Source organism: Hypanus sabinus, chromosome 8 (assembly GCF_030144855.1).
Source record: "Hypanus sabinus isolate sHypSab1 chromosome 8, sHypSab1.hap1, whole genome shotgun sequence".
In the NCBI taxonomy this organism is placed as follows: Eukaryota; Metazoa; Chordata; class Chondrichthyes; order Myliobatiformes; family Dasyatidae; genus Hypanus; species Hypanus sabinus.
The window spans coordinates 83,393,528-83,420,018 of NC_082713.1; the positions used below are offsets into that span (position 1 = coordinate 83,393,528).

Below are 26,491 nucleotides of genomic sequence, written 5' to 3' on the forward strand. Positions count from 1 at the left end.
GACTTGTGGCTACTCACCCTCCTCCTTTAGAATACTGTGGATCTGATCTGAAACATCCCTGACCCTGGCACCTGGAAGACAACGTACCATCTGGGTGTCTCTATCACACCAATAGAACCTCGTGCCTGATCCTCTGACTATGGAATCTCCTATCAACATTACATTCCTCTTCACCTCTCCTCTCTTCTGAGCCCCAGCTCTAGATAGTCACCCAGTCACCTGTCTCCTGCGACTACCTACCTGTAGCTCCTCTTTATCACCTTCTCAGTCTCCCATATGAGTCAAAGGTCATCAAGCTGCAGCTCCAGTTCCTTATTACATTCTCTCAGGAGCTGCAGCTTGAAGCACCTGGTGTAGTCATTTTTATCCAGGAGAATAGAGGTGTCCAAGACTTTCCATATCCCATGCACAGTACAATACATGGCCCCTGGACCCTTTCTCACTAATAGATGAGGAATGATCAAATAAGAACAGAGAAAGGGAGTACCTTACAGGACAACTTACTTAACCCAAGCCTAATGAGACAAAGCTGCTCTAAAGAATGTCACACTCAAAAGAATTCCTGCCCTACTTGCACTTTAATTATTCTTATTGGCCCTTTCTAATGAATCCTTCTTGCTGATTGGTTGCTCCACAACTCAGAAAAATTGCTGTGAAACTCTGCCTGCAAAATCTCAGTCGCCACCCTGATTAAAAATAAGCTCTTTTCATGTACCCTTAGTGTGGATTGTCCAACTCAATCTCCTTTGTCTAGCCTAGCCTTTGTTATTTCCTCAAAAAATTCCAACAGATTTGTCAGGCAAGTTTTCCCCTTAAGGAAACCATGCTGACTTCAGCCTACTTTGTCATGTGCCTCAAGAACCCTGAAACGTCATCCCTAATAATGGACTTCAACATTATCCCAAATGCTGACAGCAGACTAACAGGCCTATAACTTCCTGTCTTTTGCTTCCTTCCCTTCTTAAAGAGTGGAGAGATGCTTGCAATTGTCTGGTCTTCCGGAACCATTCCAGAAACTAGTGATTCTTGAAAGATCGCTACTAAGTCCTCCACAATCTTTGGAGAGGTCTGTAACTTTAAATTCCTTGGCATTATCATATCAGTGGATCTGTCCTGGGACCAGTAGGTAAGTGACATTATAAAGAATGCACAACAGCACCTCTACTTTCTTAGAATTTTGCATAGAATCAGCATGTCCCCAGAAATTTTGACAAATAGTGCAGACTGGTTGCATCATGGCCTGATATGGGAATACCCATCCCCAGGAAAGGAAAAGACTATAAAAAGTGATGGTTATAGCCCAGTCCATCACAGGAAAAGTCCTCCCCACCATTGAACACATCCTCAAGGAGTACTGCCACAAGAAAGCGGCAATCAACATCAAGGACCCCCACCAACCAGGCTTGCTACTAGCATCAGAAAGGAGGTACAAAAGCTTTAGCTCCCACACCACCGGATTCAGGAACAATTATAGCCCTACAACCATCATGCCCCTGGAGCAGCACGGAAAATTACACTCAGCACTCAAGGACTCTACAATTCATGTCCTTAGTATTATTGTTCTGTTATTTGCACAATTTGTCTGTAATTGCACATTTTCAGTCTTAGTTTATATACTGTACAGTACATATATTTTTTGTAAATGCTATTTCTTTTTCTATGCAAGAAAATGAATCTCAAGCGGGTATATGGCAACATACCTATACTTTAATAATAAATTTTAATTTGACTTTGGAATAGTCGGGTTGAGTGGTGTCTTTGGAAATGTTGGCTAATTTACCAAGTTAGTGGGAAATGTAGACAGAGTCATGGAGTGGGCCTAGTTATTATATGTTGAGCTATGTCCACAACTCTCTACAGTTTCTTCCATCTCAGGCAGAACAATTACAATGCCAAGCCATGATGCATTCAGATTGAGTGCTTTCTATAGTGCATCTATAAAATTAGTGCAGTTCAGTGGGTACATGCTCAATTTCATTGGCCTCCTAATGAAGTAGAGGAGCTATTGTTCTTTCTTGGTCCTGCTATCTATATGGTTGGATCAGGAGAAGCTATTTATTCCTCCAAACTTGAAGCTCTAAACCCTCTCAATCTCAGAACCATTGATGCAATCAGAAGTGTGTTCACCACTCCACTCCCTGAAAGCAATAACCAGCTCTTTAGTTTTGCTTTCATTGAGGGAGAGGTTGTTGTATAGACACCATGTTTCGAGCCTCCCATTTCCTTTCTGTACTCCAACCCATCATTACATGAGATTTGGTCCACTACAGATAAAATCATTGGTTTCCCAGTCCCAAAGTAGGATGCAATAATAGAAACAGAAGCATAGAAAACCTACAGCACAATACAGGCCCTTTAGCTCATAATGCTGTGCTGAACATGTACTTACTTTAGAAATTACCTAGGATTACCCACGGCCCTTTATTCTTCTAAGCTCCATGAAGCTATCCAGGATTCTCTTATGACACCCTATTGTATCCGCCTCGACCACCTTCGCCGGCAGCCCTTTCCACACACTAACCACTCTCTGTGTTAAAAGCTTACCCCTGACATCTCCTCTGTACCTACTTCCAAGCACCTTAAAACTGTGCCCTCTGATGCTAGCCATTTTAGCCCTGGGAAAAAGCCTCTATCGACACGATCAATGCCTCTCATCATCTTATATACCTCCATCAGGTCACCTCGCATCTTCCGCCTCTCCAAGGAGAAAAGGCCAAGTTCACTCAACCTGTTCTCATAAGGCATGCTCCCCAATCCAGGCAACATCTTTGTAAATCTCCTCTGCACCCTTTCTATGGTTTCCACATCCTTCCTGTAGTGAAGCAACCAGAACTGAACACAGTACTCCAAGTGGGGTCTGACCAGGGTCCTATCTAGCTGCAACATGACCTCTTGGCTCCTGAACTCAATCCCACAATTGATGAAGGCCAATGCACCGTATACTTTCTTAATCACAGAATCAACCTGTGCAGCAGCTTTGAGTGTCCCATGGACTCGGACCCCAAGATCCCTCTGATCCTCCACACTGCCAAGGGTCTTATCATTAATACTATATTCTGCCATCATATTTGACCTACCAAAATGAACTACCTCATACCTATCTGGGTTGAACTCCACCTGCCATTTCTCAACCCAGTTTTGCATCCTATCAATGTCCTGCCGTAACCCGACAGCCCTCCTCACTATGCACCACACCCTCAACCTTAGTGTCATCAGCAAATTTACTAATCCATCCATCCACTTCCTCATTCAGCTTGTTTATAAAAATCGTGAAGAGAAGGGGTCCCAGAACAGATCCCTGAGGCACACTACTGATCACCGACCTCCATGCAGAATCTGACCCATCTACAACCACTCTTTGCCTTCTGTGGGCAAGCCATTTCTGGATCCCCAAAGCAAGGTCCCCTTGGATCCCATGCCTCCTTACTTTCTCAATAAGTCTTGCATGGGTACCTTATCAAATGCCTTGCTGAAATCCCTATACACTACATCTACTGCTCTACCTTCGTCAATGTGTTTAGTCACATCCTCAAAATATTCAATCAGGCTCATAAGGCACAACCTGCTTTTGACAAAGCCATGCTGGGTATTCCTAATCATTTATGCCTCTCCAAATGTTCATAAAATCTGCATCTCAGGATCTTCTCCATCAACTTACCAACCATTTAAGTAAGACTCACTGGTCTATAATTTCCTGGGCTACCTCTCCTCTTTTTCTTGAATAAGGGAACAACATCCACAACCCTCCAATCCTCCGGAACCTCTCTCATCCCCATTGATGATACAATGATCATTGCGCTCCCTCGCCTCCCACAGTAGCCTTAGGTACATCTTGTCTGATCCCAGTGACCTACCAACTTGATGCTTTCCAAAAGCACATCCTCTTTCTTAATATCTATATGCTCAAGCTTTTCAGTCCACTGTAAGTCATCCCTACAATCGCCAAGGTCCTTTTCCATAATGAATACTTTGGTTCAGATTTCACTAAGTACCTTTGCTATCTCCTCTGGTTCCATCCACACTTTGCTGGGATACTTTGTGTCACTCAGAGGATTTGACCAGGTGCTTTCCATCCCTTGCAACCCCATCACAACTCCATGGCAGGGAGTGATGCAATTCCCTGAATCTCTGGAGCATTATAAGGGAACTTGGACAACATTGTTCCAGAAGCAACCTCCAGAGGTCAGTGCAAGATGAAGTGGCTGTTCCTCTGCAGTAACTGCCTGCTGAGTCCACCTTGTTGGCTTTCTACCACACCAAACTGAAGCCCACCTGCTCACCTTGTCCCTTGATCTGCAAGCAGCCCTTAGGCCATTTGACCTGTGGCTTACTGCACACCAGGATCAGTGCCCAAATCCCAGTACTTCCTCCCCTCCAGATGATCTCCAATCCCTGGTCCTCCTCCAACTACTGATCACTTAGCCCGCACCTTGCTAACCCATTCTCACAGTGTCAGACTGTGGTCTACCCCAACCCCCACCAAATAGCTGGCCAAACTCCCAATATCACCAACCTATCTCAAGCTGACCTCCAAAGTGACCTTTCAAGTCCATTTGCCTGTAAACAGGGACAGCTGCAAATATCCTGTAAGTAACAACTGGTCTTGTAATCCAACCAAAACAGCAGTCTGGACCCTTGATGCTCACTGCACACCCCACTCACAATCCCGATCCCTGGATCATACTGAGTCAAGTGCCAAACCATCAGGAGCATCTAAAGTGCCAACCAAAGCAATATCTAAAGGAGTCATTTTCATATCACACAATGATTTTTGCACTTTTTGAAATAGCAGGGCTCCCACATTTTTCATTCAGCATTTGCAATGCTTCTATCAGTACTTCAGATAAGCCACTTATTACAAAGAGGTACACAGGAATGACAGCTTTACAGGTGTGCATTACATTTTTATTTCGATGAGTATATCACTGATGTATTAATTACCAAATGAATTTTCACTTCCTGCAGGTACATCACCACATAACTAGAGTATTAAATCGGTACACAAGAAATTCTGCAGATGCTGGAAATCCAAAGCAACTCACACAAGAAGCTGGAGGAACTCAGCAGGTCAGGCAGCATCTATAGAAATGAATAAATGGTTGACATTTTGGGCCAAGACCTTTCTTCAGGACTGAAAAGGAAGGGGGAAGACACCTGAAGAAAAAGGTGAGGGAGGGGAAGGATAGCTAGAAGGTGATAGGTGAAGCCAAGTGGGTGGGAAAAGTCAAGGGCTGGAGAGGAATGGATCTGATATGAGAGAAGAGTAGACCATAGGAGAAAAGAAAGGAAGAGGAGATCTGAGGAAGGTGATAGGCAGGTGAGTTGAGGTAAGGGGCCAGAGTAGGGAGTAGAAGAGGGGAGGGAAGAGAATTTTTTTAAACCAGAAGTCAACATTCATGCCATCAGGTTGGAGGCTACCCAGATGTTGCTCCTCCACCTTGAGGGTGGCCTCATCCTAGCAGAAGAGGAGCCATGGACCAACATGTCATAATGGGAGTGGGAATCAGAATTAAAATGCTTGGCCACAGGAAGCTCTGCTTTTGGTGGAATGGAGTAGACGTGCTCAAAGAAGCGGTTCCAAATATACAGTGGGTCTCACTAGTGTAGAGGATGCCCGACTGGGAACATCGGACACAATATATGACCCCAGCAGATCCACTGGTGAAGTGTTGCCTCACCTGGAAGGACTGTTTGGGGCCCGAAATGAAGGTGAGGAAGGAGGTGACCAGGCAGTTTGCAGGGATAAGTGCCAGGAGGGAGACTAGTGGGGAGGGACAAATATACAATGGATCATGGAGGGAGTGATCCCTTTGGAAATTTGGAGTAAAGATATGTGTGGTGGTAGGATCCCTTTGGGGATGGCAAAATTGTGGAGAATGATAGGTAAAATGCAGAGGCTCATGAGATGGTAAGTGGGGACAAAAGGAATTCTATCACTGTTCATGCCGTAGGAAAATGATGTGAGCATTGATGTTCGGGAAATGGAGGAGATGTGGGTGAGAGCAGCATCGATGGTGGAGGAAAGGAGATCTTGTTCTTTGAAGGAGCAGGTCATCTCTGATGTTCTGGAAAGGAAAGCCACATCCTGGGAACAGAAGCAGCAGAGACAAAGGAACTGAGAAAAGGGAATAGCATTTTTACAGGAGACAGATTGGGAAGAGGTATAGTCAAGATAACCTTGGGAATCAGTAGGGTTATAAAAGATATCTGTAGACAGTTGTCTCCAGAGCTGGAGAAAGACAGATCGAGAAAGGGGAGAGAGGTATTAGAAATGGACAAAATGAATTTAAAGGGAGGGTGGAAGTTGGAGGCAAAGCTGATTATATTGATGAGCTTAGCATGGGTGCATAAAGCAGCACCAATGCAGTTGTCAATGTAGCAGAGGAAGTTAGATGTCTCTCTGCCATACTACAACGGCACACCCTTTACCTGTGGGTTTGATGGTAAGGTTGGGATTGGTGCATTCTGAGGAGGTAAGGTTTGATGAGAGAGGAGTGCCAAAGTTGAGTCAGTCCATGTCTTGTCAGATGAAAAGATCCTAAGCAGGCAGAGAACCAGAATGGGGTGCTTGTCAGCAAATTGAGTTGAAAATTTCATGCGTATCAAATGATAGCTTATTCCATTTCTGCCATTATTTACTGGAAACAATGATATTCTCCAAACATTCAAATAACTACATAACCATTAAATCAGGCATCAATCATTAAACCATGTTTGTTGAAAGTAGACAATAAACAGCAGCAGTAAGTCATAGTTGGTTTTATTTCAATTGAGATTGCTCACTGACCTTATAATGAATATTAAATTATGATCATTATCTATATCATAATTTGAATACACAATTTAAATTGATCGTTGATATTCAAATGATCAATTTAATTGATACAATGCACAAATTCTCCTGCAGTTAATATTCTGCTTGTAAAAAAATAATTACAACAGTCACCTGTAATTTTAGGATAGAAAACAAATCTGTATTTCACTTTACAGACAGAACACAGAAACACTATAATTTAGTCCATGTGATTGCATTGGAAATTTGACAAAAACAGGCAATTTAGCCCCTCAAACTAGTTCCAAAATGAAACTATCACTCTATGACATGAACTTGCCATTTATTCCTTACTATGTTTGGTTGACTAAAATCCATCACTTTCAGATTTTAATAATTGACTTGAGCAGCACTTGCTATTAGTGGAAATTAAATTCCTTTTTTTAAACTACCCATTTTGTGCAGAATTAAGAACTAAAAAATGTAAGAAATAATAGACTATTCAGCCCCTTATATTGATCTGCTATTAAATTTACGGCTGATCTTTTACTCAGCATCACTCTTTTGCACTAACCCCAAATCCCCTAATATCAAAAGATCTGCCTCTTTCCCAAAATTACTTAGCTTCCCTACACCATAGAGCATTCCAAAACTTTGCAGCTCAACTTTGCTGTCTTCTTATTTTTGTCCTGAATAGTCAACCTCTCAATTTGAGACCATGACCCCTGACACAAGACATTCTGGCCATAGGAAACAATATTCCCGCACCTATCCTGAAGCCCAGTAAGAGTTATGCTTCAATGAGATCACCTCTAATTCTTCCAAACTTTAGAGAGCATTGGTCTAGACTGTAACCTAGACTGGTTCACCAAACTTTTCTGCAGTGATACTTTTACAACCATCCAAAATAGTTTTTACCTATTCCAGAGTCATAGACATAGAAGCAGGCCCTTCAGTCCTGTACTGAACATGTGGAAGCACAGACAACAGAAAATCTGCAGGTGCTGGAAATCCGAACAACTCACACAAAATGCTGGAGGAACTCAGCAGGCCAGACAGCATCTATGGAAAAGAGTACAATGTTTTGGTTCAAAACCCTTTGGCAGAACTGGAGAAAAAAAAGCTGAGTGGATTTAAAAGATGGTGGGGGGGGGGGGGGGTAATGAAGAGAAACACAAGATGAAGAGCTAGGAAATTGATTGATGAAAGAGACAGAGGACCATGGAAGAAAGAAAAGGGGAGAGGAACACCAGAGGGAGGCAACGGGTGGGCAAAGTGAGAGAGGGAAAAGGGGATGGGAAATGGTGAAGTGGGGGGGGTGCATTACCTTAAGTTTGCAAAATCAATGTTCATGCCAGCAAGCACGAGGCTACCCGAACGGAACATAAGGTATAGTGCATCCAACCTAAGTGTGGCCTCATCACGACAGTGGAGCAGGCCATGAATGGACATAGAGGAATAGGAATGGGAATGGGAAGTGGAATTAAAATGGATGGCCAGTGGGAGATCCTGCTTTTTCTGGCAGACAGAGCATAGGTGGTCAGCAGTCTCACCAAATAGCACAGGCCAACTTTAGAGAGAACACGAAGTCAATATTAAACCTGGTTTGTTGGAGTTGTGAGATAGCAGACTGTATGACCTCCAGATAAATTTCCCAGCATTCTAATAGCCCTTTTATCTTCTGTACTTGATGTATTGATCCATCCGCATGAATAGCTAAACCTCATTTGACATTTACCAACAATTTTTCAAAATTTGGGAAGCATTCTGTTTTAACTAGTCTGTAATTCCATTGTGATCCTTATAAGGCAGATCTTCTATTTATTATCTTCTGATATGTGGGATCTTCCTGTACAAAAACCTGCCTACTTTACATTATCATAAAGTTTTTTTTTAGCTATGGTACTATAAGACAAAGCACCACATATTGCCCCAAGCCTCAAACAATAATCCTGATACTTGTAGCCAGAGATATTTTCTCATTTAGCTCCAAACTGATGTATAAATGCAGCTGTTTTCTTATCCCATTTCAGCAGCACAACATATTCTACATAATCCATATTTTTCTTATTACATTGGATACAGTCCAATAGAACTGGAACCAAATGCCTTGTGATCATACTACTGTGAACACTGCATATAAATATTATTTTTTATCCTGGGAAAGTTTGTGCAAAACTGCTTGAAAAATCATTATTGACCACAACATAACATTATAAAAATAAATGGTAATCCAAACATAATGAGAACCTTGGGAACTGTATGGCAGCAATGATAGTCTCTGGAAAGGTTTCAGCATATCCATTGACTTGACTGCAAGTCTGTTATGATTCAGGGGATACTTCAATTTTAATACAGTTTTCATTCCAATGCCGTATTGGTGAGTTATACTGGAGACACTTTAGGGGTTTTTAATACAATTCAGTTAGTTTTCCCGCTGGGTAAAGTAATACTATAATCAGCTCCTTCCTGTCACAATTAACTCTTTTATCCACCTCAGAGACTGAAGATGGAACTTTTCTTAATGTTCTCATGCACATTTATTCCTCAACCAATATCCTTAAAAACACCTGATTATATCATTACTAGAACCATAGAACATTACAGCACAGAGACAGGCCTTTTGGCTCTTCTTGACTGTGCCAAACCATTTTTCTGCCTAGTCCCACTGATCTGCACCTAGACCATATCCCTCCATACACCTCTCATCCATGTACCTGTACAAGTTTTTCTTAAATGTTAAAAGTGAGCCCACATTTACCACTTCATCTGGCAGCTCATTCCACACTTCCACCACTCTCTGTGTGAAGCCCCCCCCCCCATGCTCCTTTTAAACTTTTCCCCCTTCACCTTTAACCCATGTCCTCTGGCTTTTTTCTCCCCTAGTCTCAGTGGAAAAAACCTGCTTGCATTCACTCTATGCCCATCATAATTTTATATACTGTACCTCTATCAAATCTGCCCTCATTCTTCTACGCTCCAGGGAATACAGTCCTAACCTATTCAACTTTTCTCTGTAACTGTTTCTCAAGTCCCAGCAACATCCTTGTAAACCTTCTTTGCACTCTTTCAACCTTATTAATATCCTTCCTGTAATTCGGTGAACTGTTATATATCTGTCAATCAAGCAGGTTAGCTGACTTATTTTATACAGTGCTTACCACCTTCTCACTTAACAAAAATACATTTAATGTTAAATATTATGAAATGCATCAAGATCAAAGGTTACATTACAAATCTAAGTTCTTTTATTCTATGGGTTTGGTATGAAAGGCAATCCATTATTTAGCATTTTCAAATACTCATAATTTGAAAGTCATTTGTTAAACGAATTCTTTCTCCATCTATCTTTGAATGTATTTAGGTAAAATATGAATAGGCTGAAATTAGCAGGGATTAAGTACACATAATAGAAAGACCATATACCAGAAAATAAAATTTCACCTAACACCATCAAAATCCAAGGCATTGATAAAACTTAACCAAAGCAGCGAAAAGCCTAGTAGTAAATGAGAAATATTTCCACAGTATGAACTTGCTACTACTGTTCTTCAGTGTTGGAAGTATACACCATTCCTTGAAAGACCATCAACCTGAAACACTCACTTTCTCTCCACCGATGCTGTATGATTGCTGAGTGTTTCACTTATTATTCTTTAAAACAATTGTAAACTGAACAGTATCAAAACAAAAACAAATGCTTGAGACCAATTGAAAGGTAGAAATTTATAAAAACTCCAAAACTTGCTAAAGTAAACAAATCAATACTTTAATTGTATTTGGTCACAGGTGAGGTCTCAATTGAGTGGAAAATTCTCAGTGGTGTTCATCTGTTTAAGAAGAGAGGTTCAGATAAAGCATGAAACTACAAATCTTACATCAGTGTTAGAGACAAGATCTACTCACATCTAGGGGAAAAATGGTTTTAGTAGGGATATTCAGCATGGCTTTGTGCAGGCAAGTCACGTTGTACAAACTTGGTTAATGAGGAAGTGATAAGATGATTGATGAGGGTAGAACAGTGGACATATGCACGGACTTCCATCAAAGTCTCTCAATTACAGGCTGATCCAGGAGATGAAGGCACATGGGTTCCATGGAGACTTGGTAGATTGGATTCAAAATTGGCTTGGCAGAGGACAGTAGTGGAGGGTGCTACTCTGACTTAAGTTTTGTGTCCAATGGTGTTCTACAAGAAACAGAGCTAGGACAAGTTTTTTTTTGTTAAACAATCTGGATAAAATGTAGGTGAGCAGACTAGTAAGTTTCCAAATGACACAATTGGCAGAGTTGTGGATAGTGTGAAAGTTTATCAAGGATACAGACTCATTCACATATGCATACAAATGTTATTAAAGCTTTCATGCACAATTTGTAGAAAACTTCACAGAGTGATCCAACACTACTAGTACTTCAGATTACTTGCTGATCTGCTATGATATTCCTTTGTAACAGGACAGTCAAACACAAAAAAAGCAGCTTATCAATGAGAAATCTCTTCATGATTAAAGAAAATAAAATTGAAATCAACTTCATCCAAATCAGGCAAGTAATGAATAAATGCAGGAAGAAAATTTAAAAACTGTTAACTATTATGTTACTGAGTAAATACAGTACATGACTTTGGGAAGTTATCTGAAACTGTAGAACAGAAAATTAAACTCAGTGAGCAAATTTAAATATTGCTCCCAAGTGATGCCAGGTCTGGGAATTGGCACAGAGGAACTAATAATCTGAAACAAAAATGATTTGCAAGAGATAGAATATCACATAACTGTTACCCAATCCAACAATTATAATCTCTCAGTACAGAACTTTGTGCTTCAACAGAACAAGTATGCAAACATCCTCTTGCAATATTGCTTAGTAAGGAATTCTCTCGGTGCATTGTGTTTACCTGTACAAACTGTATAATGTGGCCCGACAAATGATGTAAAGATTGTTACCTCTGAAAGATCAGAATGTTTACATATTAGTATAATTAGAGCAAACTTTTCAAGTTTATGTTAATTATACTTATATTGCAGTTAACTAGTGAAAATCCAACCTGTGGAACATCAGTAGTTAACTACAGTGGAAGAAAAATAGTTTGAATTCTAATACTAAGGTGCTCATTTCAGCTACAGGGAAGGAAAACTAAAATGAAGCACTCCCTGGAAGAAGCCATATGAAGAAGTAACATTGTATCAGAGTACATTTTATTCTTATATTTTGCATGTTAAATACAACTTCCAAAAAAAAACCCCTTGCCTTTCTCTTTCATCACCAATTGTCAAGAACCTTTGTTTTAGTCATTAGATGTTGATATATTATGGATATTATATTCTTCATTCTGCTCTTACCTAGCATTTCAAGATGCATTAGGGAAGCAAGACAATAGGCATTACGACACCAGCTCCAGGTAGTAAATAAAAAACAGGCTCACGGAAGTATGTGCAGAAAATGCCAACACTGACTGCAATAAAATTACCTGGGTATAATCACTGTATAAAGAGTCACAAAAATAACACTGACAACGGAGCCACAAAACTTTATTTAAATTTGATAATTACATAAACTACTAAGATCCTCTGATGGGTCACAAAACCAAAATACTGACCCTGCAGTTCCAGTTCTACATTATTTTTATAAAATCAGAAATTTTTGAATTGAAGCCAACGCAAAACTATGGGTACAGAGGTGAAATCTTTACATTGGCATTAACAGTAGTTACGGAGATGATTTCTAATTATTATTATTTTTAGATCTGAATCACATTCCCATTTTAAACATGAGTTGCAGTCATCCAAATACAAAAGTATTTATTCCATCTATAAAACAAATGGAAGAGAGTAACAGAGCAAAACAAAGTACAAAAAATGCTGCATCATCATTTATGTACATAAACCTAATGGATTGTTAGCGTTTGCTCTTCTTTGGCTTCTTGTGAGACCGATGAGGAGTCCTGGAGCGTGACCGTGATCTTCTTGATTGTTTTGGAGAACTTGAGTGAGAATGCTTTGATTTTTTAGGAGATTTAGATCTTGACCAAGATCTACCAAAAATAAATATAAGATAAATAAAAGCAAAATGTAACATGAACAAAAGATTTTAACCATAAATTAGAATCCTGTAGATCAAAGCATCTTCCTGAAATTAATTTGATGCTTGTTAACCCACAAAAATAAGTTACATTAATATAAATCAATATACTTAATGGAAAGTCAACTAACTAGTTGCGAAATGCATGACATTTTCTTCATTGATAGATGTACCCACCTTTTTTTCCGCTTGCTGCTATGCTTTGGAGACTCTTTATATGCTGGAGATGGAGACCTAGACAGGGTATTTTCTTTTAGCAATGATCTCTCAGACCAAGGAGACTTGGCTATTTCACATCTGATGCTTCTCGAGGGACTTGGTGAGCTGGTACACCTCTTTTTCCTGAAATAAGTTGCAAACATTATTTCTAAATGTATGTACAAATGCCTCTTTTACCTTAAGATTACAAAATGTTCATGACAATGTCAATCAATAATTTTCTCTTCCATGAATAAGGTAAATATAACTTAAGCCAAGCCCATTTTCATGATACATTTGAAGTAATGGGAAGTGCCCTGGGCTAATACTTCTGTAATCCTGTTCATTAAGTGGTTGTTCATTTCAATTAACTTATAAGTTAAGCCTTTTAAACTATAACTTACCAATTTAAGTTTTTGCAAACATCTCATTACAGCCGTGAACAGACAACAGCACAGCATAGAAACAAGCCCTTCAACCCATAATGCTTGCACGGACTATAAAAACCAAACTAATTCCACTGGCCTGTATCACCTTTATTTCACGGTTGTTCAGGTGACAGTTTAAGTGCCTCTTAAATGACCTTTCCTAGTTACCTGTACTACTTTCCCTAGCAGCATGTTCCAGGCACCCACAAGAGACTCATCCAGAAAGTCATGAGGCATAGGATCAGCATAACTTTGGCTGTTTGGATAAAAAATTGGCTTACAGGAAGCAAGCAGAGGGTAGTTGTGGAAGGAAGGTATTCTGCCTGGAGGACAGTGACTAGTGGAGTACCACAAGGATCTGTCCTGGGACCCCTGCTCTTTGTGATTTTTATAAATGACTTGGATGAAGAGGCAAAAGGATGGGTGAGTAAGTTTGTAGATGACACGAAGATTGGAGGAGTTGTGGATGGAGCTGTAGGTTGTCGAAGGTTACAAGAGGATATAGACAGGCTGCAGAGTTGGGCAGAAAAAATGGCAGATGGAATTCAATCCGGACAAGTGTGAGGTGATGCATTTTGGAAGGACAAACCAGAAGGCTGAGTACAGGGTTAATGGTCGGTTACTTAAGAGTGTGGATAAACAGAGGGATGTTGGGGTTCAAATCCATACATCCCTCAAGGTCGCTGCACAGGTTGATAGGATAGTTAAGAAGGCCTATGGGATGCTAGGCTTCATTAACAGGGGGATTGAGTTCAAGAATAGAGAGGTCATGTTGCAACTCTACAAATCTCTGGTGAGGCCACACTTAAGAGTATTGTGTTCAATTCTGGTCACGTCATTATAAGAAGGACGTGGAAGCTATGGAGAGGGTGCAGAGGAGATTTACCAGGATGTTGCCTGGATTGGAAAACAAGTCTTATGAGGCAAGGTTAGCAGAGCTGGGACTTTTCTCTTTGGAGTGTAGAAGAATGAAAGGGAACTTGATAGACATCTATGAGATTATGAGAGGCATAGATAGGGTGGATAGCCAGCACCTGTTTCCCAGGGCACAAATAGCAAACACCAGAGGGCATACGTACAAAGTTAAAGGAGGGAAGTTTAGGGGAGATATCAAGGGTAAGTTTTTTTTACAGAGGGTTGTAGGTACCTGGAATGACTTGCCAGGAATGGTGGTGGAGGCTAAGACATTAGGGGTATTTAAGAGCCTCTTGGACAGGCACATCGATGAAAGAAAAATAGAGGGTTACAGGGTAGTGTAGGTTTAGTACTTTTTTTTTCAAAAGGAATATATGGGTCAGCACAACATTCAGGGCTGAAGGACCTATACTGTGCTGTAGTGTTCTAGTATTCTGCTTTTTAAAAAAAACCTTGTCACTTAAAATCTCCTTTCAACTTCCCCCATTTCATCTTAAATCTTGTATTTGATTCAGTCCACCGTGGGGAAAAGACTATCTACATCTCTCAATGTCATCGATCACCCTCTGATGTTCCAAAGAAAATTATCCAAATGTATCCAGTCTCTCCTTGTAGATAATACACTCTAATCCAGACAGCACTCTTCCTGTAATATGGTAATGAGAATTGCACACAGTATATAAATGTGGCCTAACCAAAATTTCATATTTCTGCAACATGGCTTCCTTACTTTTATGCTCAACATCCGAAACCAATGAAGACAAGTATGTCTTCTTTATTTCCCTCCACCTTAAAGGAGCTTTGGATTTCTACCCCAAGATCCCTCGGTACATCTGTAGTTTCCTGCCATGTACTGTGCATTTCCCTCTTGCACTTTACATCCCAAAATGCAACATCTCACTTGGCAAGATTAAACTTCATCAGTTATTTTACAATTTTCCAACTGATCAATATTCTGCTGTATCTTTGATGATCTTCTTCACTATCTGTAAGCCTAGCATCAACAGCAGACTTGCTAATCAAATTGCCTACAGTTTCAGCCACCTCATTTATATTACAAACAACTGGTCTGAGTACTGTTCCTTATGGAACACCATGTATTACAGATCTCCAGCCAGAAAAAAAACTTCTCTAATTCTTCCACAAGCAAGCCAATTTTGGATCCAATTTACCAAGTCATTATGGATCCCATGTGACTCAACTTTCTGGACAGCTCAACTTAAAATAACTTACTGCATAAATGTAGCTATAAGTGCATATTTTATTGCATTGTTCCATCAATCAAAGAGAAGAATGTTAAACTGTAGAAATGCAAGAAAAAATAAGTGTAATAAGGACAATGAGGCCAGTCCTTATAGTGAAATTTACCATGGTACTCCCAAACACTTTGTGGAAGTTATCAATTCAGCCATCAGTCATCTGTGGTTGAGAATTCCACAAATTCACCACTTTTAATGAAAGTGTCTTCATGATTTCTTCTAAGTATTTTAACTTGCATTCTGGGATTGTGGAACGTGACCACTGGCTCTATACCAACACTCCCCCACCCCACTACCCATCCACCTACACACAATAAAAGGAAAAACACTTTCTCTGCATCAATTACAGCATACTAAGTCAGAAGTTTGTACTGTTTTAAATAAAGTTTACTTTCATTCTTCTAGGTGATGCAATCTCTATTCACATGACAAAGACATCTGTGTGCACTTGTGTACCTGGGTCACTGAATCAAACAGAAAGGTGCAATGGGTAGTTAAGGAGGCAAATCAACCACCTACTTACACTAACCCCATATTATTCTCTCCACATTCATCTCAACTTTCTTCAAATTTTATGAGTTATTCATTAGGGATATCTTAAGGTAGCCAATTAACCCAACAACATGCTCAATTATGGGATCAGAGAGAAAACCAGAGCACCACCTGTTAATCTTGGTCACTGAAGTTGTGAAGCAGAAGTTCTACAAGTTACACCACAGTGCCATACCATGATACCTTATCACAAGTTTTGCTCAAATTTATACAGATAAGCAGCAAATGTGCTGCCTTGATCAACCCAACTTTAAAAACTTCAATCAGGTTAATTAGATAAGACCTTCTAATTACATATGCCTGATTACTCGCCATCTTTAAAATAATGGCTTCGCTGTCTCTCAGAAGCAATTTCAGTAATGGGTCCACCATTGAAATTAACCAAATAGCCTTGTTAATCAGCCTTGTGAAATTACACTGCAGTAACAGTCCTGTACCCACCAAAACAGTGCACCAGTGTTATATAGTTGCAGGGGTGGAGGGGTGCAGAGGGGCTACTAATGTTGTATAGTTGCGTAAGAAAAGAGGGAGCGATGCATCAAGTCTTTACAGAGGTTCACTTATATCGAAGTACGATTTCAGAGTTGCATACTTTGATAACAAACGAACCTTTAAATTTTGTAAAGACTTAGTGCATCTCTCCCTCCTTTCTTAAGCAACTGTACAAAATTAGTAGACCCTTTACCACACCCCAGTCATTTGCCACCATTCTTCAGCAGACAATTTCACTTTAGTTTGAGACATCATTTGAATTATGGGGTTGTGTCCTGTGGGGGTGTGGCTTACTCTGCCAGACATAAGTCACTTTGTTGTGATTGATTAGGTTAGAAACTGTAGCTGCTTTTCCCATTGCTTAGCCAGCTGGTGTCCAGTTTCAAATATCCCAGATACAAAATAACATGAGAAAGAGGCTTTGTTTAGGGCAAGCGGTGCACATAACCATTGGGAAGGTATGCTCTGCCCGTGATTTAACTAAGTATGTTTGTTGAATATTCAACTTTGTAGTTTCTGTAACCTGAGGAACATGAATGTTTGGTCAAATTTTTTCTGTTTTTAAATAAATGATTAATATACTTATTCACAGTGTTTCCTGTCTCACTTGCCAGACCTGTGAGCCTGATTTAACTTTACAAGTTGCTTTCAAGTTTATTCTTTTGCATTTATTTTACTTACCTGGAAGGTGACAAGGAAATCCCTTTGTCTTTGTGCTTCTCTTTAGTCCGTGTTCGATCTTTACTGCGATCTTTTTCCTTGTTTTTCACCTTGATCTTGTCTTTATCTTTGCTTTTGATTTTATCTTTGTCCTTGATCTTTTCTTCAGTTCTAATCTTCTCTTTGCTGTCTTTCTCTTTGTATATTTCTTTTATTTTCTCTGTATCACAAACTTCTTTCTCTAGTTCTTTATCCTGGTCCTTTTCCATTCCCTGGGCAAAAAAAACAGAATACTGTTGATCGTAACTGGACAACTGGGTGACCTGTTGGGGCACCCTTTGAGAGAAAGGTAGTACAGTCTGATGTCACCAGAATGAACATTAAATTTCCCTGAATGCTATTTGCTATCGCTTTACTTTGGAAAGTAAGGAAAAAAAGCTCAGTTTATTAAAGACGAAAGAAGTGAAGCAAGACAAATATAGCTCCTCCTCGTTTAACGAGGGACACTTCTGATGACAACATCTCTGGTTGATCTGCCACCCTTCAAGAATACTCTGATGTTTTCATTTCTTTTTCCCCGGCTTAAAGCCACATACAGCTGACCATGCTGGAATACCAGTTCTCCAGATAAAATCAACACATTCTCCTTGCACCTTATGTATAGTCATAGCAAAGCATGACTGAATTGGGAACTGACTCCACTGAGGAGGGACATTTCCCCTTATGATAAACTGAGTAATTCTTGGGATCATGACAATGTCATTTTTGAACACACCAATGTTTATCATTGTTACAATGAGATTATCATGCAGTTCTTCCACCATCATTCACGTTCCATTGCAAAGCCTTGGTGGATCCAAGTTCTTCATTGAAACAATGGAAGATCCCCTCTTCAATTCCAGTTTATGTGGTGACAATCCAGAGATCAACCAAATCAAGGAATTCTGTTGGAAAATGAGTGGCGTTAACTCCTTCACTTACGGCATTGAAGGAACAGTATAGTTTCATGATTCCAGGGGAGTGTCCAATGCATGTGAAGTTTATTTTTCGCATCATTTCATTAAGAGGAACCAAGATAAAGTTCCTCGAGAACAGTTCTGCAGGATTGTTGAATGTCAGGTAGATGAAGTTAATACATTCTTCCATAACTTCTGTTGGCAGAATCATATCTTCAGGTAATTCGATTTCATCATTTTCATTTTTCTCAATCTTGTCTTCTCCAACATCCAATAAGAATATTGTCCTTCTCCCTCACTCAAACGCATGTTTCTCTTCAATTGAAACTTGATGAAGCTTCTCCATAAGTAGGATTTTTTTAATGCATGAATTCTCCACATCAGCAGCATTTCTGCATTTCACAACTGCTAGAAGCTGACGGAAATCACCACAGCAAATGGTTAAAGTTCCCAAAGGCCTCATTCTTGCCGCATACATCACGAAGAGTCTGGTCCACGGCTTCAAAGCTCTCCCCTCTAATCACGGACACTCATCCCAGACAATAAGCCTCACATTTTGGAGTAAATTTACAGTATTGGTGTTTTTCTTGATGTTACAAAGGGTATCTTCACTGACTTTGAGGGGTATCTTGAATGTGCTGTCCTACCACCAGGCATCAATGTTGCTTCAATACCTGATGATGCTACAGCAATAGTGACACCTCCATCTCCCCTAACTGTAGCGAGGATCAAGTTGATGATAAATGTCTTGCCCGTTCTTCCTAGTGCAACAATGAAAATCACTGAAGAGAGATTCCTTTCCAACCAGTCACACACATATTCATAAACTTCTCTTTGCTTATTATTCAATAGGGGCTTCTTCTGTGAAACAAATACCTGCTGTTCATTTCTGTTGTATTGCAGTTCACACAATAATTCCAGTTTGCCAGCACTTTGAGTAATTGTACCATTTCTTGGTATCTGCAAGTTATATTTTTCAAGTGTTTTGTCCAAGTTCTCAAGTTCCTCTTGGAAACACAGAAGAACTTGTCCATGATGCCTTTCATTGATCATGATATTAGGCTCATTGATAGTTCTCCTCTCCATTTGTAAGAAATCTTCAGACATTGCATTCTTGAACCGGTTCCACAATTGCTGTGGATTGTTGATTTCAGTGTTTGGTAGCAAGACAACAAACAAATCTTCCACTGTTCTGGGTATTCTTGTTCTCTCTGCTTCTTCCATAATTTGCTGCCAATGATAATCAGCTTGCAACAATTCTCTCTCTCTGCAGACATCTTTGAATGATTGAAGGATATCTCCATCATTAGTTTTCAATGATTCGAAAGATACTGGCCCCTTTATGTGTTGAAGTCGACTCAAATAGTAGAGGTCACCACTTCATGGAGAAACGGTATACACTCGACCCAGAACATTTGCTTCAGAAATCCTGGAGTACTCCTCACTCTTCTCCTCATTCTTCTTCCCTATCTCTTATTAGTCCAAGTGTAGAATCTGCATAGTACAGGGTTCTTGCAAATGGATCACGAATGCAAAGATCCATGAATTCTGTTAAAGTGGTTCTTGCCGTATCATTATTCAGTTGCACAGCAGCATTATCTTGAAAGAATGCTTGATGCTGTTGGGGAAGTTGCACTTGAAGGCGAACAACGGCTGGCTCCCTCTCGTGAACTGGAAATCCAAGTAGCGATCCGACAGCTTCAGAGGGCCCAATATACCTGCCTGTCAATAACTGTGTGATTTTGTCTTCTCTATTCACTCCAAGAATTGCCCGATCACTCCCCTTCATGGTATACTTGATTACGTATTTGATGGACTTGACAAATGAGCACATTTCTACATTTAGATGACAATATGAACAGACTCAATAGTTGGGCATTATAGGGGACCACCCATTCAGAAGTTACAGTTCGACTTTGTCATCCTACTTGATGACCCTCAAATCCTCTCATTTCCACAAACTCTCTCCTACATGCAGAATATGAATCATCCCCACGCCTTGTATGCTCAATGAATGGCTTCGGGTACCTCTTACTGCATGTACCATTTTGGCAACATGGTGATTTAGTGGTGCAATATGGACCATGTATCATGTGCTTCAAGACCAATTCATGCAGCTCTGGATCTTCATTTGGGTCTGGTACTTCTGCTTGCACGAATCTATCATAATCTTGTGGTCTCGGCTTGGATGCCTCATTAAGCCACAGCAGACAATGCAAATAAGGCAGACGCCGCTCTTGGCATTCCACATTTACAATATAAGCGATACATCTACCAAAGAGACCATCTGTTCCAGTGAGGTACTTCATAAACAACTTTCTCTTCAAGTCAAACACTCTCGCGATGAAATCCGGCCAACTGTTCGGTTGCTGATGCGAAAAAAAAGATGCTGTTGGATTTCAGGCCAGTTTGGATTGCATGTCATTGTAATGAAAACTGATTGAACTGATGAAACTTCTGTATATACATCATGGCGTCCTGACATCGATCCATCATGTATCTCGGTCCACTGACAAATGTTGAGCAGAGGATGATGCGCCTTCTGATGTTTCTGAAATCGTCGTCATCATTCAATGCATCAGTCGGGCCTCTGTATGTTGTTAATCTCAAGGTTACTTGATTCATTCGGATGCAGCTCAGCCTCTTGCCTTCAATCTTAGCAGCCATATCGACCAAGTATTGTTGGAATAGATGTCCTCCTCTGAGAAGGTTATTAAACTCATTCTCATGGTTCATTATTCGATACACATAATAACACATTGCCGTCAGTTTCTTGTTGTTCGTCATTCGGAGTTGATGATGCTAGCCATCGTCTCCAAGTGCAAAGAAAAGTACGTATTGAAAGCTGTCATATGAGTGATGGGACACTGAAGTTATTTGCAAATCACATCCTCATTCTTTCAACACAACTTGATGTGATCTTGCTTCAGGTTCAGTGCTGTTCAGTATAATGACGGCAACTTCGTTGGCAATTTGTGCATTAAATCTTCTCTCATGTTCAAATGCCAGTCTCCGGTCAGGATCAATGACAATGGACGCCTCTGGCATGCCTCGAATTTGTTCTTTTGCAAGTCAAAGGGACGCAATGTATGGGTTTCGTTGTCATAGTAGGTTTTCCAATAATTCAACAATCTCACATTGAATTCCATCATTCTGTAGTATCCCCATTCTTAATTCTACGCTGTCTCGAGGACCCATGAAGTAAATTTGAAGGAATTGGGCTTGCTGATTGGGGTCTGGCATTAAATGTCTGATGTAATGATGGACTTGGCCTTGAATAATCACAGAAGGATTCCATCCATTCCTCGTTGGAAGGACTTCTTTGGCACCAAAGGTTGTCATTTGGAAGAGGCAATTGTATTGTCTGATGTTCTTCCTGAACTCGTTTGCAATAGGTTCATCACTGCTGTATAAATTGAGAAGTCCATTGGGTAGAGGTTCCAATTGCCTATCCTGACCTTTCCCTTCATACAGCAGAAATTTGCAGTTACTCCAGTGAATAGGAAGGCACAACAGTGAGGGCATACTCTGGTCATCGTACCAACATCAGCAGAAATGTTATGGCATGCGAGTCGTGCATTTTGCCTTGCTCTTTCTGTCAAGGTATTGTCGTTGAAAGTGGACATTGCCATCTTCAGCAATTCCCGCAATAATTACTCTTTGCTGCATATTCTCAAGTCGATCTTTTCTTTACTCCTCTGTCTCTTCCTCCCTCCTCCTCCTGTGCCTGTTTTTGTCATTCTGGAGACATGCAGCCCTTTCATCCCCCATCTCTTCATCTCTTCTGCTGTTTGTTCGTCTCTGATCCTGAAGACGTGCATTTCTCAGTTCCTTTGTCTCTTCTACCATTTGTTCTTTCTCTCTGATCCTGGAGTCATGCCGCCCTGGCCTGATCCAATTCTTGTTCTCTCCTCCTTCTGTGCTTATTGTTGTCATTTTCTGCATGCCTCTCCTCCTCTGTCTCTTTTCCTCTTATATTTTTTGTCCTGACTCTTCGATCCTGGAGTCGTGCAGCCCTGGCCTCATCCAATTCTTGTTCTCTCCCTCCCCTCACTGCTTCCTGACGACGTTTGGCATAATCTCTTGACCATAATGCCCCCCTTCTCTTTCTACACGGCAAAATTAGGCTGACCATTTTTTTAACCTTAATGCTGGATAGAAGATATTAAGCAGTAACAACAAAGCCTCCAGGATGATGATTTCTCTTGACAATGTGGTTGGCACTCTCATAAATGGATGTAATGTAGTCACCGCTGTCCTTTGACTGCAGCAAAGGGTTTGATGGGTGTTTCGAAGTACTTCATTGTAATTAGATTTAATTATCTCTTATTGATGGGTCACAGTGTGATCTGTCCCAATCCTGCACATGCTGATGGTGATTAGCAGAATGTGACCGCTTGAAATAGAGCTGCCCTGCTCTTCTGCTGCAGTTGGTGTCACTGCTGTGAGCATCGTGAGGCGCTGCTGAGGCTGGCCGTGCAGATGCGTCGTTGTGTCCCGTCATGGTTTCCACGAAAGCTGGAATTGGGTGTGGAAAGCAGGGCCTGTTGACGAGTGAGAATTTTCATAAGAATATAACCCTGACCTTTGCATGCATTCCGTAAGACAGCGCATTTTAAAGTCCATTTAGTCAAAAAAGTGCCACTTTAATGCACCATTTGGGCTAATTTGAAGACACAAACAGATAAACAGAATGAGAATTTTAGTAATCTTTAGATGCAACTATTTGGCACTTTATGAAACATCAGCTCTGAACTTCAGCCATGGTCCTAGTCAAACAGCACAGAAACAGGCCCTTCATCTCAGAGTCTACACTGAGTATTAAGCACTTCTTCACACTGATTCAACATGAATATATATTTTTTTAAATTCTCCCCACGCACTCATCACATCACTCCTCTCTCACTTACCAGTACACTTGGGGAAAGTTCTGACCAATTAATTTACCAATGACATATCTTTGGGACTTTGGAAACATTTAATAATAACATTTTCTTATCATGTTACATAAGAAATCCAGAATGAATGGAGTAATGGATACCAGTGGCTATCTTTTTATCATTTACAGGTCTTCAAATACATAATAGATCAAAACTTACCAACTGTGCAAAAAGTTAGTGGATATTTGTGTTCAATTCCAGGGAACTAATCAACTATAGCATACGATCTTACCTTCTGTAATAGTTTACTTCTGTAATGTTCAACCTGTTGTTGAAAAGTCATTCCTGATTTCTTAGTCCTTTTACCAGATTCCAATTCATCTTGAAATTTCATTACTTTCAGCTCAAAGGGGAGAGAGAAAGATCAAAGTAAATTATTTTTTTTAAAGTTTAAAATGCGAAATAACTATCGATTCAATACTGCCAAATCTGGTATAATATTGTAGAAAATCATAAAATTCCAGTTATTTGCACTTCATGACCAACACAATAAAATCCCAATAAAATTCCCAATGATGAGACTGACTGAAGACAACAATGCCTGAGAATTGTATGCAATGAGAACTGATGCAAATTTTCAGGCAGGGGAGTGGCAGTTCACCCTGGGCAGGGGAGTTTTGGAATAATGTTACTGTGCACTTATTTTTCCAGGGAAAGAGCATAAAAGGCTTACTTTTCAGAAAATTACATTTAAACTTTTTTTAAAATGATAACGGCTACTCATGCTGACAGACAGGAAGCTGGACACAGACTCCCCCTTGTAAACCTGACTCTAATGAAGAATTTTACAGATTATATCAGTAATAATGTGTTAAAAGAGAACTGTGAAATTGCACTACCTGTGACAGTAACAGTCCTGAACTCACTAGAATAGTGCACCAGTGCTAAATAGTTGCAGGCTGCAACTAAAGCTGGTTATGGGCCTACATCTGGACTAAGCCTCCAAACTTCAAAATGGGGCTAATTTGGGTCCTGGTTACTTCACCTGTGGGCCCCAAGAACATGGGCATAGCTAAGCAAGCCCTAGGGATTTCTGGGGGAGTGATCCAATTGCAGCCTCCACATCATTCCATGAGAATGACACACAATTCTGCAGGATAGCATGCAGAAATTGAGTTTCCTCGTGATTCCAGTGACCACTGACCAGCTAACTAGTGTGACAAGTAGCCAAATGTAACAGAAACAGGTTACAAGGGGTGTGACAAGCTTTGCAAGCTTTGGTTTTGAACACAGAACAGTACAGCACAGTAGAGGCCCTTCAGCACATGTTGTGTCAACCTATATACGCCTACCGCATGATCAACCTGAATACTCCCTCCTATACAAGCCAAAACCCTCTATTTCTCTTTCATCAATGCACCTAAGAGTCTCTAAAATGTACCTAATGTACCAGCTTCAATCACCACACCCCAGTGTGTCCAGGCAATTAGCACTCTTAAAAAAAAAACCTGCCTCTGACATCTCCTCTATCTAAACTTCCCTCCATGCATCTTAATAGGATGTACTCTGGTGTTAGCCATTCCTGCCTTGGGATTTTGGTGCTGGCTGTCCAGTCTATCTACGCCCCTTTTCATTTTATAACAAGCCACATCTCATCCTCCTTTGCTTCAAAGAGAAAAAGCCTTAGCTCACTCATCCTTTCCATACAAGATGTTTTCTTAATCAGGCTGCATCCTGGTAAATCTCCTCAGCACCTTCTCTAAAGCTTCCACATCCTTCCAATAATGAGGCAACCAGCACTAAACACAATAAATACAGTGGCATGCAGAAGTTTAGGCACCCTTGGTCAAAATTTCTGTTACTCTGAATAGTTAAGTGAGTAGAAGATGAACTGATCTCCAAAAGTCAAAGTTAAATATGAAACATTCTTTTCAACCATTTAAGCAAGATTAGTGTATTATTTTTCTCTTGTACAATTTTAGAGTGGAAAAAAAGGAAAGGAGCACCATGTAAAAATTCGGACACCCAAGAGATTTGAGCTCTCAGATAACTTTCACCAAGGTTGTTACCTTAAGGTTGTCACTTTAATTAGCTTGTTAGAGCTATGGCTTGTTTACAGTCATCATTAGGAAAGGTCAGGTGATGCAAATTTCAATGCTTTATAAATACCCTGACTCCTCAAAGTCTCATTCCTGATTGGTCCTATTCTCACACAGCTCATTCTCTTGTGCAACAGATACTTGAAGAATGCCTTGGGGTTTTCCTTAATTCTGCTCGCCAAGGCCTTTTCATGGCCCCTTCTAGTTCTCCTAACTTCATTCTTGAGCTCCTTCCTGGCACCTTGTAATTTTCTAGAGCTCTAACAGTACCTAGTTCCCTGAATTTTTCATAAGCTTTTCTTTTCTTCTTATCTAGATTTTCTACTAACCATCCTTTCCCTGCCTCAATGGAATATAACTATGTGGAACGCTATGCAAATACTCTCTGAACATTTGCCATATTTCTGCCATGCGTTTCCCTGAGAACATCAGCTTCCAATTTATATTTCTTAGCTCCTGCCTAATACCATCACATTACCCACTACCCCGATTAAGTGTTTTCCCAGTTGTCTGCTCCTATACCCCTGCAGCATTATGGTAAAGGAGATAGAGTTGTGCTCACTACCTCCAAAATGCTCTCCCACTGAGAGATCTGACATCTGACCAGGTTTATTTCCCAATACCAGATCAAGTACAGCCTCTCCTCTAGATGGCTTATCTACTTATTGCGTCAGAAAACCATCTGCCTAGCCTTCCACAAAAACTCCCTAACAAGCTGTCACTACTTGTGCACCAACCACCCCATCCTCTGCCTCTTCACTTCGGTTCCCACCCCCCTGCAAATCTAGTTTAAACCTTCCCCAATAACATTAGCAAATCTCCCTCCCAGGATATTGGTTCCCCTCCAGTTCAGGTGCAACCCCACCCACATGTACAGGTCACTCCTTCCTCAGAAAAGGTTCCAATGATCCAAGAACTTGAATTCCTCACCCCTGGGACCATCTTCTGCTCCATTTTCCTGTTCTGACCTTCCCTAGCTCATGGCACCAGGAATAATCTGGAGACTGCCACCTTGGAAGCCCTGTGCTTCAATCTCCTTCCTAACTCCCAAAACTTACTGCGCAGGACCTCTACCCCTCTCCAGCCTATGTCACTGGTACCAGCAGGTACCACGACATCCGGCTGCTCACCCTCCCCTTCAAGAATATTCTGCAACCGCTCACAGACATCCTGGACCCTGGCATCCAGGAGGCCACACA

The 26,491-nt window shown here is 40.6% G+C and overlaps 2 protein-coding genes across 5 annotated transcripts in view; one reads left to right on the forward strand and one right to left on the reverse strand.

Moving 5' to 3' along the window:
- Positions 1 to 26,491, forward strand: part of LOC132398276 (uncharacterized) — a 1,154,100-nt gene that overhangs the window by 1,014,477 nt on the left and 113,132 nt on the right. The gene's annotated exons all lie outside the window — the stretch shown is intronic.
- The window catches only part of LOC132398271 (U2 snRNP-associated SURP motif-containing protein-like), an 81,361-nt gene continuing 67,157 nt past the window's right edge, over positions 12,288 to 26,491 (reverse strand). For all 4 annotated transcript variants that reach the window (XM_059977437.1, XM_059977440.1, XM_059977441.1 and 1 more), the window contains exons 23-26: positions 23,486 to 23,596; positions 17,379 to 17,629; positions 13,031 to 13,195; positions 12,288 to 12,806 (exon numbers count right to left, since the gene is read on the reverse strand). In XM_059977437.1, coding sequence (XP_059833420.1) covers positions 12,671 to 12,806; positions 13,031 to 13,195; positions 17,379 to 17,629; positions 23,486 to 23,596 — 663 coding nt within the window. In that variant the 3' untranslated portion in view covers positions 12,288 to 12,670. The remainder of the gene's footprint in view (positions 12,807 to 13,030; positions 13,196 to 17,378; positions 17,630 to 23,485; positions 23,597 to 26,491) is intronic.